The following is a 16,632-nucleotide window of genomic DNA, read 5'->3' as shown; positions in this document are numbered from 1 at the left end:
CAAATCCTTCCAAGTTAAGAAAACACCATTTTCAGCAGCAGCAGCAGCAGCACTGCTACTTTCTCCTGTATAAATCATCGTCGTTGAACCAATGGATTCCATTTTCCAGTGAAAAACAATGGCTAGACTCATGTGAAAGCCGACGGTTTGACGCGTGAAAGAGTTTACATTTCGAAACCAGATAGACAATCCCACAATATCTGCTCGGATATGAATCTGAATCAATGGCTTCATATCTCCGTTCAACTCTTTGATATGGAAAACCCAACACCCAAATGATCGAAACTGGAAATGAAAGGAACAACAACTCTAAATTACTAAGCAAATTGATTCATTTTCTCAGCCTTTCCCTTATCTTCGGGTTGCATGCAATGCTAAGTGCATTATGTAGGCTGAAATGGACCGTCTTTCTTTCATGCCAAGGAATATCTTGTTCCTAAGAATCAAAACCACCTCATGTTTGTCGGGAAAGGGAAAATGGCAACTATTAAGGTTTGACTTCACTCTTCCTTCCTTGCTAAGTATTGGGATTTGTTTTCTAAAACCATTAACTTGTTATAAGCTTTGCAGAAACATCTAACCCAACGGAGATTACCGGTAGGGTTTTCAACCTCGAATGTCATCTCGTAAGAGTGATTACATGAAAGGCCCGGATACTAATCCGGATTATTTCTCCTAGCTAGGACAAAGGGAAGATCTTCATGGCAACATATTAGTGTGTGAGATTGCATGCTGTATTTGGAATTGCAATGAGCCAATTGGTTTCAACTACGCCACTTGTTAAATGAAATGTTCAAAGCTTCCACTTCTGTTTTTTTCTTTAACCCTCATGGACATTTGGTTCGCGAAAAGATCAATATTAAGGAAAATAATCTTTTCCGAAATTATATGTTTAGTTCATGAGCATTCCCTCCAAGGGAAATAAAGCATTACCTTCCGTGGCCTTCTATTTAGGTTTTTTTTTTCGGGAATGCCATTCCTCTTGTTTTCATAGGTATTTATCAATTCCCTCCATTTAAAACAAAAATAGCCTTGAAACAATATGGTCATTTCAAAATGATCCTTCCTTTGTGCATACATACATTAGTATTTTTTTTTATTTTATTTTGAGTATTTATTATGTATGTGCTTGATTCAAGTTTTATTTTTATATGAATTTTATTACATTTATTTTTTTAGGATTAATTTTTATAAAAAGTTTTCTATATTATAATTTTTTATGTTTTCTATTAATCTTGTATAATTTGATATAATATTTAGTTGTGCAACTCATACATGTAGCATGAATAAAATAAAAATATATATATCAACTAACACTTATTTACACCGGTATAAGTATGTACATCTCTAAATATCTTAACAATTAACATGTACTTACACCAGTGTAATTATGTACATCTCTCAATATCTTAGAAATTAATGCATACTTATACAGATGTAAGTATGTATATCTCTCAATACATTGGCAATTAACACATACTTACACCAGTGTAAGTATGTATATCTCTCAATATCTTAATACATAAAAATAAACACATAATTATATTGGTGTAAGTATGTTTATGTATTTTCAAAGAAATTAAAAATATATATACTAAGTTGTTTGTGTACAAATTTTATTGAATATATATATATATATTAGAGAATATAAAATTTTATTTTCTATGAAATTCCGTGTAAATATTTTGACTTTAAGATTAAAAATTTTACTTGTTAGAAAAATATATCTCAAGGATAATTTAACAAAATATGCATTTTTCTTATCTTATATTTTATCAATCAAACATTATAATCTTACATACCTACCAAATAAATCAAATAAGTTAATACAATATTCTCAATAACATATTAATAATGTAATATTCTGATAACCATATTCTCAATAATAATCTTACATTCTGCTCGCACTTCAAAATTTTTAAAAAGTTAAAATAAAAACTTAGGTCCGATTCTGATTTCGATTCTAAAATTGAAAGGTCGGGCTCATTCGGACTCACTTTTCAAGTTAAGGAATTTTTTGAAATCGTGATTTAATATATGTATGTATATATATATATTGTGTTAATTATTTTATATTAATCAATTCATGTTATAGTTTGACTATTAATTTAGATCTGATATGAAATATTTTCAATGTAAATAAATTAAATTATATACATATACTATTTATGGTATTAACAATTTTAATCTAACATATACTATTTATGGTATTAACAATTTTAATCTAACAAAAAAAAGGCAACGCCACGGAAATTTAGGGAAATTATTATTTAATGTTTTAAAACGTAGGGATCATTTTAAATTATAGATACTAGTATGAGGATGTATGATGGAATTAACCCTTTTAAATTTTATATTTTTTTGTTTTATAAATAAAGTTCCTTTGGTTTTCATCCAAAAGCCAACTCTCATTTCTCCGCAACTGAACAAATCTCTCAAATCTTTTCATTTCCATTTTCCGATCCAAAATCTCTGACCCAAAAAAACCATGGCCACGCATTCCGCACGTGACGAGAACGTTTACCTGGCGAAGCTCGCCGAGCAAGCCGAGCGCTACGAGGAGATGGTCAAGTTCATGGAGAACGTAGTCTCCGCCGTACCAGCCCCCGACGAACTCACCGTCGAGGAGCGGAACCTCCTCTCCGTCGCTTACAAGAACGTGATCGGCGCTCGCCGTGCCTCCTGGCGGATCATCTCCTCCATCGAGCAGAAGGAGGAAGGACGCGGCAACACCGACCACGTCTCTGTCATTCGTGAGTACAGGGCCAAGATCGAGGCCGAATTGTCCGAGATTTGCGCCGGAATCTTGAAGCTCCTCGAGGAGAAGCTCGTTCCGGTCGCTGGGACCGGTGATTCAAAGGTATTTTACCTGAAGATGAAGGGTGATTACCATAGGTACTTGGCTGAGTTCAAGATTGGCGATGACCGGAAAGCGGCTGCCGAGAACACGCTCACTGCCTATAAATCTGCTCAGGTTTGTGGTTCTTTCATCATTTCGTTTTCGATCTTGTGCATTTCTTTGCCTTGATTTGCTTTATTTCTAGGGTTTGACTCAAATTAAAAATTAAAATTCTTCTTGGTGTTGCACAAGAAAGATCCAATAAAATAAACGAAGCTCACAATTTAAAACATCAAAACATATGTAAATCTACGAGAAAGAAGCATATAAAGCTATCACTTATGTGTGACGTGCATAGCTGAGTATCTTAAAGCCAAGATAAATTGTGTTTATATGAGTATATCTACTGATCAAAGGTTACCCCTTTACTTAGCCCCATCGATCTAAAATTCAAAATCATTTTGGCGGTCTATGTTCGCTTAATAAACATAGGGGAAAAGTATAATTAGCTGCTTTGCTTTATTGGGCCTTTTTTCTGGTCAGGTCACAAATCGATGTTATTCATGTTTATGGAGACCTTTTGACTGTTATCACTTTTCTTTAACGTTTGCAATCAGTTTGTATCTGAAGATATTATTATTATTTGCATATTTCACTCTTTTACATCTGAATAGAAGATACTTACCTTTGCTAAAGTGATTATGACGTGTTTTGTCCATAATATCGGCTCCTTTGTCTAAGTTGTAACCTTTTGTTCTGTTTTCTTTTTAGGACATTGCGACTGTTGAGCTGGCCCCAACTCATCCTATCCGATTAGGATTGGCTTTGAACTTTTCTGTCTTCTACTATGAGATCTTGAACTCTCCCGATCGTGCTTGCACTCTTGCGAAACAGGTATGATAACGAGAATTTGGAATTTTAGCTCTCTATATTCATCTTAGTCAAAAACATCGGAGTGCTTTGTGGTGTGAGTATTAAAATTCCTATCTTGGATCTTCCTTTGTAGTGCCATTAGCTTGTTTTCAAGTTCTATTAGTCAACATCTTTTGTTTCTTTCCTCAGGCATTCGACGAAGCCATTGCAGAGCTGGATACTCTTGGGGAGGATTCATACAAGGACAGCACTTTGATAATGCAACTTCTCCGTGATAACCTCACTCTGTGGACCTCGGATATGCAGGTCAGACCCCATGCATTTCTTTTTTCCTTTTTGACCTTTATATTTTTCATTTTGTGTACTTTATTTTTTTAATTATTTGTATGTTTTTATCTATTATAGGATGATGGGACAGATGAGATCAAAGAAGCTCCCAAACATGATGAGGAGAAACAAGCCTGAAGACGCTAATCTTCACGGTAGTGTTTCACTTCTCTGGTTGTTTTTGTATGGAGAAGTAGCTTGGTCCTGCTGTTGCCTTCCATTACTCGTTTTAGTAGATCAGGCCTCATTTTATGAACCTTACTTGTAAAAGTTATCTGCACACTTTGTTTAATTGTCTTGTTGAAAATAAGGGAGCTGGTGATTTGAGATGTTTCCTAAGCTTAAGGTTTGGAATATGCTTTCTTTGAATTCTCCGTTTGATACTTTATGTAGTTTTGTTGTTTTCTACCATATGGATCATGCTTTATTCTGTTTGCCCCTCCTGAGGCTGAATTGCCCGTATATCAGTGTTTGGCTTCGTCTAGCTTGCTTTAAACTTATATGCTCCTTATATAGGAAATCGGATTCGTATAGTTTTTAACTAAATCAATTAAATTTGTTCTTCGATTAATGTGAAATTTTGGGTGCGGTTTGTAACTGGAGAATCGAGTTAGAGGGTTAAATGTATTACCTAATTATTAAGAATGTGGAAAAAAGTACTTTTCAGTTGGTTAGGAATTGGATTCCCATGGGGACAATTAGAGATGAACATTTGTCGGATTTCAATCCGATCTGGATCGGTTTTTATCCGATCCGGTTTTTTCTCATAGAAAAAAACTGGTTTATAAAATAACTGGTTCGGTTTTTAACCGGTTTGGAGGGTCGGATATCCTAACCGGTGTAACCGGTTTCAGTTTTAAAAAAACCGGTTTTTTTAAAAAATCGGTTATAAAAAAATTGATTTTAATATTCCAGATTGCTCATAGGGAATCGATTCCCCCCCAAGGGGTACCGATTCCTCACTGAATGGTTTGGCTCCGAGATTTCCAGAATGCTCGGAGGGAACCGATTCCCCCATAGGGGTACCGATTCCCCCCTATTCAACGGTCGAAATATTTGAATTTTACACTTAGGGAATCGATTCCCTATGAGAAGAAACCGATTCCCTATGAGAGGGTATCGATTCCCCTAAGCTCCGCATTTTTATTAAATGTTTTCACACTTAAACGGTTATATTATCTTCATTAATTATCACTAACGTTCAGAAGTGATTCAAGGTGTATTTAAGCAAGCTTAGAAGCCATTGGTCAAAGACAAGAAACATTAAGCAACTAGAATCAAGAGAGAATCAAAGAGAAAGCATCAAACCTCAAGTTCGATAAATTCAAATACTTAATTGAAATACTTAATTAACTCAACATAATTGAAATACTTAAATACTTCTAAGTTTGATAAATTCAAATACTTAAAAACTTCCAAGTTCGATAAATTCAAATACTTAAAAACTTCAAGTTCGATAATTGAAACAAAGTTTACGATAATTGAAATAAAGTTATAAAATAAACTACATTGCCATCTCTTCTTCATCATCTTCGCCTTCTTCGTTTGGAGGGGATATTCCAAGTTCGACTTCTTCAATGTGTAAGTTTGCTTCCAAATCGATATCAATTGCATCTTCTAGGGTGGTGATATGTTGCTTACGAGCCGCTCCATCCAAATAATCCTTCAAACAAATGCATACTTCCACCGACTCGGGACTTAGTCTTGATCTCCGTTGCGATATAACCCTGCCACTAACAGAAAAAGCGGATTCCGAAGCTACCGTAGAAGCTTGGACGGTTAGTAAATCACGGGCCATGGCGGCTAGAATCGGAAATTGTGCTTCATTTTCTTTCCACCAAGCCAAAATATCCAAACTTTCAAACTCTTCAAATATCATTTTTGATAGAAAATCGCATGACATGTAATTTCCCAACTCGCTAATTGGGGTGGTAGTACGTGATCGTTTGGATTGGGAATTTACAAGAGTGTTAAAAAGATTCAAATTTATGTTACTTGGACGTCTACTAGATGATTCCGCATTCATTCTCATTTGATCGTGTATTACACTACTTGATCCGTATTTAGTTAAATAAATTGCAAACATGTCTCGAAAACATTTGTTAAAATAATTTATTTGGTTTTGGACAAAGTTGGGTTCATCATCGGTTAGATTAAAAGCAAACGCAATTTGTTCAATTAGTGTTTCAACCCCACCAACATTTAACGTTGGGTTTAAAGCGGCGGCACAAGTAAAAATGGGGGGAATATCCTTAAAATATTTTAAAAGTTTTTCCTTCATTGCAAAGCCAATTTCTTGAAAAACTTCGGTTTCAAATTCAAAGTCATTTAGTCGGGTAGCCAACAAAAATATTTGATTAAGAACCAACGGGCTAGTAGGGTAATAAACACCGGATAAAAAAGTTGTTGCATTTTTAAAAACCTCAAGCAAATTGGTTATTTTGGCTATAGTTTCCCAACTCGAATCCGGATAAATGTTTGGGACATGACCCCTCTCGAAAAGCCAATCGTGAAATGTTTGCAATGTTTCCCTTTGCCTTAAAGCAGTATGCATCATCATCCAAGTTGAGTTCCAACGAGTTGGACAATCCAAATTAGGACCCAAAGCTTTTTTATTAACAGACTTACAAAATCGTTTATAATCATTTAGTCTTTTGTTGTTGTTACAAAGAACCGATTTTATTATTGTTTTAAATTCTAATCTAATCGGCTCAATAACCTCCAAACCGGCTTGCACGGATAAATTAATTATGTGTGCAACGCAACGGGTATGAAAAAACGCACCGTCTAAAATCGGTGAAAGTAATATTTTCAATCTTGGAACCGCGTTTGTATTATTCGATGCATTATCAAAGGATATAGAAAAAACTTTATTTTCTAATTTATAAAGACAAATTACCCTTTTTAAAAGTGTAAATAAATTAGCACCGGTATGCGGCTTACCGAATAATTCAAACGCGATTGTTCTTTTCATCATTTGCCAATTATCTTGATCTAACCAATGTGACGTAACGGCTAAAAAAGAATTTCCGGTATTATAAGGGGAACTCCAAACGTCACATGTAAGCGACACACCATAACGATGTTCTTGGAATCCTAAAATCATTTTTTCCCTCGCCGTACGCCACATTTTTATAGCATTTCTTCTAAGGGTAGTACGACTTACTTGAGTATAACGTGGTTGCATTAGTTGTTGAATTGTTATCGTGAAATCTTCATCATCAAAGTGGTCGAACGACAATGCTTTTGTAATCACGAACTTTGTAAACGCTTCTCGTAATTTTTCGTTGTCGTAAACAAAAACACCACCTTGCGGTGTAAGATTCGATTGACTAGGATCTGATCTTGAGCGAAGTGCCTTGCATGATTTTGTCAAATGGTTCTTCAACGTTGTGTTTTCCTTCCGATGCAAAAAACTTTAGACAAAGTTTACAACGCGCCTTCCTCGAGCCATTTGACATCTCACATAAATCGTAGTGATCCCAAATGTCTTTGTTTCGAGTGTGTTCGATCACTCTCACGACTTCAAGGTTTCCCCCGACGGAAGATTCAGCCGTGTTACTCATGATGAACAAAAAATTACAAAAGTAAGATTTGAGAGATGTTTAAGTGTTGTGTAATAAGATTTGAGAAATTTGTAATCAACAAAATACATCCCCAACCTATTTATACATGTTTAGGGTGGTAAAATGATAATTTTTTAAAGAAAAAAACGGTCAAAAACGGTTACAAAATCCTCCCAACGGCTATATTAACGGCTAGTTTTTGTAAACCCAGACCGGTTTTTTTCCGGATAAAAACCGGTTTTTTAACCGGTTTTTTTCAAACCGATTTTTTATCCGGTAAAAAAACCGATCTAGGTTTTTTTCTCCAAACCGGTTAAAATAACCGGTTTAAAAAAATCCGATCTGGTTAAAAAAAACTGGTTTTTCCCAAATCCGGTTTCAGATATTTTTTTCGCAAAATCGGATATTCGAATTTTTTGTGCAACAATAATGGCCGACTCTACCTGAGTAGGCCAGAACCATTTGTAGTGCGGCCTCCACTATCATCAGGATTTGTTGTCCTATTATTTGGATTTATATTGGAATTTTATAATTTGAGATTATATGAAGGTCAAATTATTGTACTATGATCGCATTTAAATGATTCAATAGAATTTCACCTTATTTTAAGTGAATGTGACATGCCTATAAAAAAATATGAAAAAACATACAAATTATCAAGGCTGCTTATCCCATTGCTCCATCCGTTATTCACGTTCGGATTACGCTGGGAAAGCACAGTTAAATGTAGGGAAGTGGTATCATTATTTTATCTATTCCCTAATTATCCAACGTCACTTGAGGTTTTTTGAAACATCATTAATAGATAACTAAGTTTGTTGTGTAATGGTAGAAAATAAATAGCTAATCATTTTTCCCATATGTAATGGGGTCAGAGAGAGGTATGATAGTAGGCTGTCCCCAACGTTAGGTTGAGTGCAGTTTCCGTGAGAGACCTCCGAATTATGAAATATCCTTCGTGGGACTCGATCTCACGACCACAAGGTTAAGAGTCTTATGCTCTACCAACTGAGTTGGACGGGCATTTCTGTAATGGTAGAAAATGTTACTCCATATTTAGTACTAAAACACAAATTCTATTTTAAGAATCCTAAAACTACTTTGGTTGAGAATATGGTTATTATTGTCTTGAAAACACAAACTCTATTTTAATAATCCAGTAAACTATTTGAGCTTGCAGAGAAGGATTCTAGCTTTCTCAGTCTCCCGAAAACATCTGGGAGACTTCCATGGAAGTCATTCGAGGAGATGTCAAGTTCAACAAGGTTAGAAAGGCTACCGATTCCGCAACTCAGAGGCCCAGAAAACATATTTTGCTGAAGGTGAACTACTCTGAGATGTTGCAGCTGGAACAAACTCTCCGGGACAAACCATTTCCATTAAGGAAAACAAAACGCAATGAACTACAGTTGTCCAAACGTAACGAACCTTCTCCGAACAAGTTATTTGCAAGATTAAGATAGCGGATACGAGATGAAGTTTGACAGAATTCTGTACCAAGGAAGCTAGAGAAAGAATTCTTGGAGAGATCGAGATACTTAAGTGATGGTAAACGAATTGCACAAGGAAGTGAGCCCACGAAATACTTGTTACTCAAGTCGAGGATTTCCAGGTTCCAAAAATGAAACAGGTTGGTAGGAATAGTACCGTGGAGAGAATTATGAGAGGTTCAGGATTCTGAGTTGCCCCAATCTCACCAAACCGTCAGATATTGTCCCTGTAAGTCTTGTGTTCCCAAGTTCCAGCCGGACTACTCTTCCATTTGATGCAGAGGTATGGTCACAGGTGATGCCTGTCAAGGAGCAGCAATCGGAGCTGTTCCAGTTCCATCCATGGATACCCGATTCTAAACTCTTGGAGAATGCTAAAATGGCAAGCCGGAGATCCATGTATCATCTGCCGGAACATGATAACCACCACCGAAAGGAAAGCCATATACACCTTTGGGATGCCCATGGTGGTCGGTTCTACTGTCAATGGGATGCCCATTGACTCGTATAAATGTACAGGACTCGCATTATTTGTAACCCATTGGCTTCTTCGGAGGTTGGACAGTCAAACCATCGTTGTTGCTTGTTTATTACGAAGATACACAGTTAGTCTAAAATCTTATGTAACGTTTAAGATGTGGTTGTTGACATTTCTAAAACCTTATTACATAGGGGTATGTCTAGGGATCTGTACTTCATGCGCAAACAAGGACAACCAGTTTTTGAAAATTATGCTTCTTGACTATACAGTCCATTTGATGTGAATCCCACATGTTGACGTCTAATCTTATATGATTGATTTTTCAAAAACAAAAGTTTAGTTCTGACCGAGACAAGTTGGTTAGTTTAGAGTGAAAAATATATTTAAGAATAATTGATATAATATCTATCTTTCTATAATTTTTCAACTAAGTTCATATTTTACCAAATAAAGTGAGTATATTGGCTCGATTCGCATGAAGCCAAACCGAGTTTTTATCTTAAAAACCGAATCAAATTTCGAATCAAATTCTTTAAACTTAAGTCGAATAGGGTGATGGGTGGAAGGAAATGTATCATGCTCGGATCGAGCTCGAATGGACCAAAACCTTGATCTGACAAGACCCATGACCATCCCCATTCTTCACACCTTTAAACTTCACAATTTGGCGCATTTTGGTACCCAAGTCTTTTTAGTTGTCCGCATTTGTCATGGTCCTAACTACCATATTAACTTGGTCATTGAATTTAGATTTTGTCCCTTCAATGACAAGTTACTCAAATTATATTATATTATCATTTTAAAAGTAATGATCAATATAACATTTTATTTTTGGAGTTAATAGTACATTTTGTGAACCAAATACTCCCAAGGATTTTTAAGGTTAAATATCATAAAATTAAGGTTTCTAAGCTGGTTGGGAGTAAAAAAAAAATAGCAGGGAACAAATTGATAAGTTATAAAGATTGAGGGTAAATTTGAAAAATTAAATATTTATTTGACAGTTTTAAAAGATCAGTCTCGCATGTGAGGGAGGAGAGTTAGACCCTATTTGGGCCTTCACCCTTTGCTATAAGCCTATAAGTGGGTGGTTAAAAGAGAGAATGGAAGATATATGGACTTGAATTTTATAAACAATGCTATAAACCGGCTGAAAAGGGAGTTTTAAACTCAAGTTAGATTTAAGTGGACAAAAAAAAATTGAACTGGCCCAATTCATGATCACTTATATTACGATGCTATCGAGTGATATTTCCATAAATTTATTAATTTTCAATAAAATTTCAGATTTTTTAAAATCATCTCAAAAGAATTTATCAAATAATAATGATAACTTCATACAGTATTAGTTTATTGTAATTGATCCAAATTAAATCAGATCTTAATAAAACACCATTGATGGGTGCATTGGCTTTGAGAGACATCTTTGGATTTTTTACTTCAAATGGTTCAATAATATTAGGAAGACCTATTAATCACAATATCAAAAGAAAAGACAAAATTGTCCCAATACCGTACTTGGACTAATTATTTAACCTAATACGACATCAGATTTTTTTTATTTATTTTAGAAATTACAATATTTACTACAGTGACTTGAAACTCCTTATTTAGGTATGACAAGTTTCAATAATATATATATATTTTTATTAAAAGTTATCACTTCAACCTGGTAGAGCACAAGGTTCTTAATCTTGAGGTCATGGGATCGAGTCCCACGGAAGGCATTTCATAATTCGAAGGTCTCTTACGGAAGCTGCTCTCAACCTGGTGTTGGGGGTAGCCTACTATCGTACCTCCCCTTACCCCATACATATGGAAAAAAGGGACAGTTACTTCAATGTCACAAAATTTAATTAAAAAAAATATATTTTATTAGAATTCATCGCTAATTTTTTTTTATTTGCATGACTTAGTGGGCAAATAAAAACCGACTTAAAACTTGAAGAGTCAATCTCAGCTTGGTCCACAATACTTAAAATTAAGGAAATGCCAAAAATATGAAAATACAACACACATCAAAGTGGGGGAAATTTTGCTTTCACTCAATGATTTTATGGAAGGGGCGGTCTCAATATTTCTGTCCATGAAAACATGTTCAAACTAGGGAAATTTAATGGACCTCAAGAGCCAATGGACCCTCCTAAAGTACATAATATCTATATAGATTGGGTCTCTCTCGTAAAGTTAATAATTCATTTCAATGTAAAGAAAATACAGGTTACATGTGGATAAATGTTAACACTCTTACACTACCTTAAATACCTAAAACTAATACCTTGTTTTTTTTATGATACCTTGAAATTTATCAAGTAGATTAAGGCTTAATTATAAAATAAGTGTCCAAATTATATTGTTTTTTTAAATATGTACCCAAACTTTTTTTAATGATCTATGTGTCTAACATTACAAATATTACCACCTTAGGTGCTCGGGTTGTAACTGCCATTAATTTTCTCAGTTAAATGACATGTGTCACATTCTAGCAATTTGGAATTTTTTAAAAAATTTAAAAATATTTTTATATTTTAAAAACCCTAAGTTATCTTAAATTACAAAAAAAAAACCAAATCTTTAATAATCCTAAATTCCTAACCCTAACCTATCGTCGTTGCCTTTACCAGTCACGACCACCGCCGTAGACATTGTCACTATCATCTTTCTAGTCATACGTTGCCATAGTTGCCGACAATTGACCATTAGAATTGCGTGGGATTGTGATTTTCAACCTAGGGTTTGTGAGGTACAAAACATAGATTTACAGCCAATTGGTCACGATTTCATAGGGTAATTGATAGTCGGGGGATGAGGTCGGGTAGAGTTTCATCGACAACAAACAGACGAGGGTTTTCAAAGTTTTGGGACTATTTCAATTATTTTTAATATTATTATATATTTTTTAATTTTAATAAAAAATTTAAAAATACCAGAATGTGACACATGTCATTTAATGAGAAATTTTAACTGCAGTTACAGTCCAGACACCAAAAGTGATAATGTTTGTAACATTAGATTTATGGATGATTCAAAAGAAAGTTTGGACACCTATTTGATAAAAACGATATATTTTGAGCACATATTTGATAATTAATCCTTAAATAATTGATTTAAATTAATGTTAATTTAATATTTCAATCAAAGTCTGACTAATTAATGATTTTACGGTTTAAAAATGTCATAACGAGATTCAATGTCTACAGTTATTTTATTTATTTATAATACAATGATCAATATTTTAATTATTTTATATCTTATATAATATATGCAGTTATTTTTTTTAATATTTATGATTAGATTTATAATTGTTTACGAATATATTTGATCATTCGTTTATGAATGTGTTAGTGAAAATGTTCTTTTAATATCCGTTACAATGTTATTGACAAAACCTTAATTTAATTAGTATATTTTAGAGGTTATAAGTTCCAAATTTTAAAATAGTAATGTTTAATTTAAATATTGTATAAAGATATATGAATAAAGAATAAATACTATAAAGCAAGCACAAATAAATCTAAAAATAAACAATTATATTTATTCATTTATATTTTATTTATTTAGAATTTGAGTATCCAAATTTTTTTTTAACTCAATCCCCTTTTTTTTAACACAATTCTTCAACATCCCATGAGATAAATACTCGAGAAATTGCAAGTGGAGCTTAAAAAAAAGTTTGAAATAATGAGAAAGATGGGAATGTTTGTAAATTGTTTGAGAATAATAATTAATGAGGGAAATGAATGAAAGAGTAGTGGGTTAAGGGTGATTTCAACTAGAGCTTTAAATGAGACGTGATAGATCGTGAGTTATTCGAGATTGACTCGATCAATGTTTGATAAATACTATGATCGAATGGACTCGACTCGAGCTCGACTCAAGTTCTTAACAAGTCGAAACGAGCTACTTGATATTCGACTCGAAAAACTCGTGAGCAACTCGAAATAAATATATTAAGATTTTATTTTTTTAAAATTAAATTATTAATAATATTGACATTTATGTATTGATTTTTTTAAAACAAAATACAACAAGATTTTCATGTATTTAAGGTTCACGTTCGAGTTCGAGTTTGAGGTTTCAATCGAGTTAAGTTTAAGAATTTTTTTTATTTCGAGCCTTTTCGAGCTGCTCACGAGCTTCAGTTCAGGATTTTGAGTTCGAGTCGAGCTTGAAAATTTTAAGCTTGTGAGTTTTCGAGTCAAGTCGAACTCCATTTCAGAATTTTCGAGTCGAGTCGAGTCGAGCTCAGCAATACTCGAGCTCGACTCGGCTCGTTTACACCCCTAATGTCAACACATACAAGTATATTTTTATCTCTTCTAAAATATTATGAGTTCAAATTCACCTTTAAAATTTTAAAAATTTAAATTCATACTCCTATATAAAATGATAAAATCATACGTTCATTCTCTATGTATAACGAGAGGGGACTTCATGTGATGTGTGATACGTGGCTCCTTTCCCACCATCGCCTTCGCCATCACGTTCACTCATAAGTTTCAGTTTCCTACGCGCCACCATTATTTAGATAAACAAAAATAATAAAATACTTAAACCAAGAGGGACTTGAATTGCTATTCGACCAACTTTATTATTAGATCTAATAATGCTCAACATGATTTTAGATATAATAAACAATTACAATAATATTTAAAATTTATATTGATTTTAAATATTCTAAAGATAACACAATAAAAAAAATACAAATACATAAAAAAATATACATGAATTATGTCATTAATTATTATTCCTTTTGCCGCACCACTCATTCCTTGCCCATACCCAGATCTCACCCCCCGAATTTCATATCAATTATGGCACCTGGTACCTGGCCTCGGTGGTTGCCTCTATATTTTTTTAAGAAGTCCTTATTTTAATTTTTGAAAACCATAAATTTTACAATTAAAATAAAATTGTATATTAATGATTATTTTAAAAGAATCAAAATATTGCTTATAATAATATATTAATTTAACATAATAATTGATAATTGATTTGATAAATTCTCATGCATTTAAAAATATACGCTTGAACCCATACATAGTCAACGTGATGGTAAATCACAATTTATCTCTAATTTAAGTTCGAATCTGAAATGAACAATCATAAATTATAAATATATAATAAATATAAAAAAACAATTACCTTAATTACGGTCTACTGATACACATTTGATTTGAATCTTATAAATTTTAACTTTATTCTATTAGATTATTTTCTTTTTCAGAACATGTGCGGGTAAGTTTTTGACAGGTTAAATTCAAGTCAAATCAAAACGAGTTTGAGATAAACAAAATACATGTTTTTGTTGTGGAATTTTGGATTAATTTCCACCAATAATAACAAATTCACCTTGAAAAATTATTATCTAGGTGACTAGTGTGAAAATGATTGTACTAAAAATCACCCCAAGGTAGATTCTCAGAAAAGAGTGGATGTGTCACAATGGTCCTTCTTAAAACCTATTCTCCTTAGACAGAACTACCAAGATAAATAATTTTAATAGGAAAATAATTAACAACAACTATACCCGACAATAGCTATTAAATAGATATAAAGAGAACACCAAAATTTAATGAGGTTAGGCTAAAATTATGCCTACGTCCTCGAACACTACTAAAATAATATTTCACTAATAGAGGAAATATTACAAAGAGAGAGAAAGAGTACAAATAACCTTTAATATAGAAGAAGACTTATATTTATGGGATGTTAAACTAAGGAGGATGGCTCTATTTATAACAAAAGAAGTTTTCCTCCTTCTTATACAAAACCAACGTGGGATTCAAAATTTGCCAAAAAACCAACAAATCTCCACCTTGGCAAATTCCACACACATCTCTCAAAAATCCAAACTTCAGTAGTGTCCGAATCTTCTGGATTATGACTCTACCTTCTTCTATAATCTTTCGTACAAAGTGATATCGAACATCGATGTGCTTCGTCCTTGCATGGTAAACATGATTCTTTGCTAAATGAATAGTACTCTGACTGTCACAGTGCACTTTGATGTGCTTCTGTTCCATTCCCAATTCACCAAACAACCCTTGAAGCCAAATTGCCTCATTAACAACCTCTGTAACTGCCATATACTCTATCTCTGTAGTAGACAAAGCCACTGTTGACTGTAAGGTGGACTTCCAACTGACTGGTGCTTTTGAAAATGTAAACACATAACCAGTAGTTGATCGACGCTTGTCCAAATCACCTGCATAGTCTGAATCACAATACCCAACTACACACTAACCATCTTGTTTGTCCTGCTAAAAGACCAAACCAACATCTACGGTGTTCAGAATATACCGTAGAATCCATTTCACAGCTTGCCAATGCTCATTTACAGGATCATGCATATACCTACTCACAACCCTAACTTCTTGTGAAATATCGGGTCTCGTACACACCATTGCATACATCAAGCTACCAACAACACTTGCATACGTAACCTTTGACATGTATTCCCGTTCTGTATCATCCTTAGGTGACATGGATGCACCGAGCTTGAAATGAGGAGCAAGAGGTGTACTAACTGGTTTTTACTTCTCATTCATGCCAAAATGTTTTAGTACCTTCCTTAGATATTCTTTCTGAGACAAACAAAGCCTCCCCAATTTCTTATCCCTTGATATCTCCATGCCTAGAATCTTCTTCGCTTCACCAAGATCCTTCATCTCAAACTCCCTGTTCAATTGAGTCTTTAGTTTCGCAATTTCTGTCTGACTCCTGGAAGCTATAAGCATATCATCAACATAAAGAAGAAGATATATATATGATCCGTCTTGTAGCTTGCGTAAATACACACAATGATCATATTTGCTTATTGTGTACTTCTGCCCTATCATAAACTTGTCAAATCGCTTGTACCACTGCCTTGGAGATTGCTTCAATTCGTACAACGATTTTTCTAATTTACACACTGTTGAGTTAATCGATCCACGAATATGGCCAAGAGGGGGTGAATTGGCAATTAAAATTTTGGTGAAAGCTTTTGCAGAAAATTGAAAGTAATTGCACAACGATTTAGAGTGGTTCGACTTTCTCAACCAAAGTCTATGT

At 33.8% G+C, this 16,632-nt stretch overlaps 1 protein-coding gene and 1 long non-coding RNA gene across 2 annotated transcripts; one reads left to right on the top strand and one right to left on the bottom strand.

The window, feature by feature from the left end:
* Positions 1-2,406: 2,406 nt before the first annotated feature.
* LOC120178011 (14-3-3 protein 6-like) lies at positions 2,407-4,450 on the top strand. Its single transcript, XM_039183986.1, has 4 exons — positions 2,407-2,974; positions 3,611-3,733; positions 3,902-4,018; positions 4,118-4,450. Exons 1-4 carry the CDS (start codon positions 2,489-2,491, stop codon positions 4,175-4,177), a joined length of 786 nt encoding a protein of 261 aa, XP_039039917.1. The 5' UTR covers positions 2,407-2,488; the 3' UTR covers positions 4,178-4,450.
* Positions 3,053-13,095, bottom strand: LOC120178013. Its single transcript, XR_005521494.1, has 3 exons — positions 13,083-13,095; positions 9,357-9,360; positions 3,053-3,171 (listed from the first exon to the last, which is right to left on the bottom strand). It is a non-coding gene; the product is annotated as an uncharacterized LOC120178013 (long non-coding RNA).
* Between the last annotated feature and the right edge of the window lie 3,537 nt (positions 13,096-16,632).

Source organism: Hibiscus syriacus, unplaced genomic scaffold (genome assembly GCF_006381635.1).
Source record: "Hibiscus syriacus cultivar Baekdansim isolate YM2019G1 unplaced genomic scaffold, ASM638163v2 tig00112343_pilon, whole genome shotgun sequence".
Classification (NCBI taxonomy): Eukaryota; Viridiplantae; Streptophyta; class Magnoliopsida; order Malvales; family Malvaceae; genus Hibiscus; species Hibiscus syriacus.
Note: the sequence above shows the minus strand (reverse complement) of the source record. Positions and strands in the feature narration are given on the sequence as shown.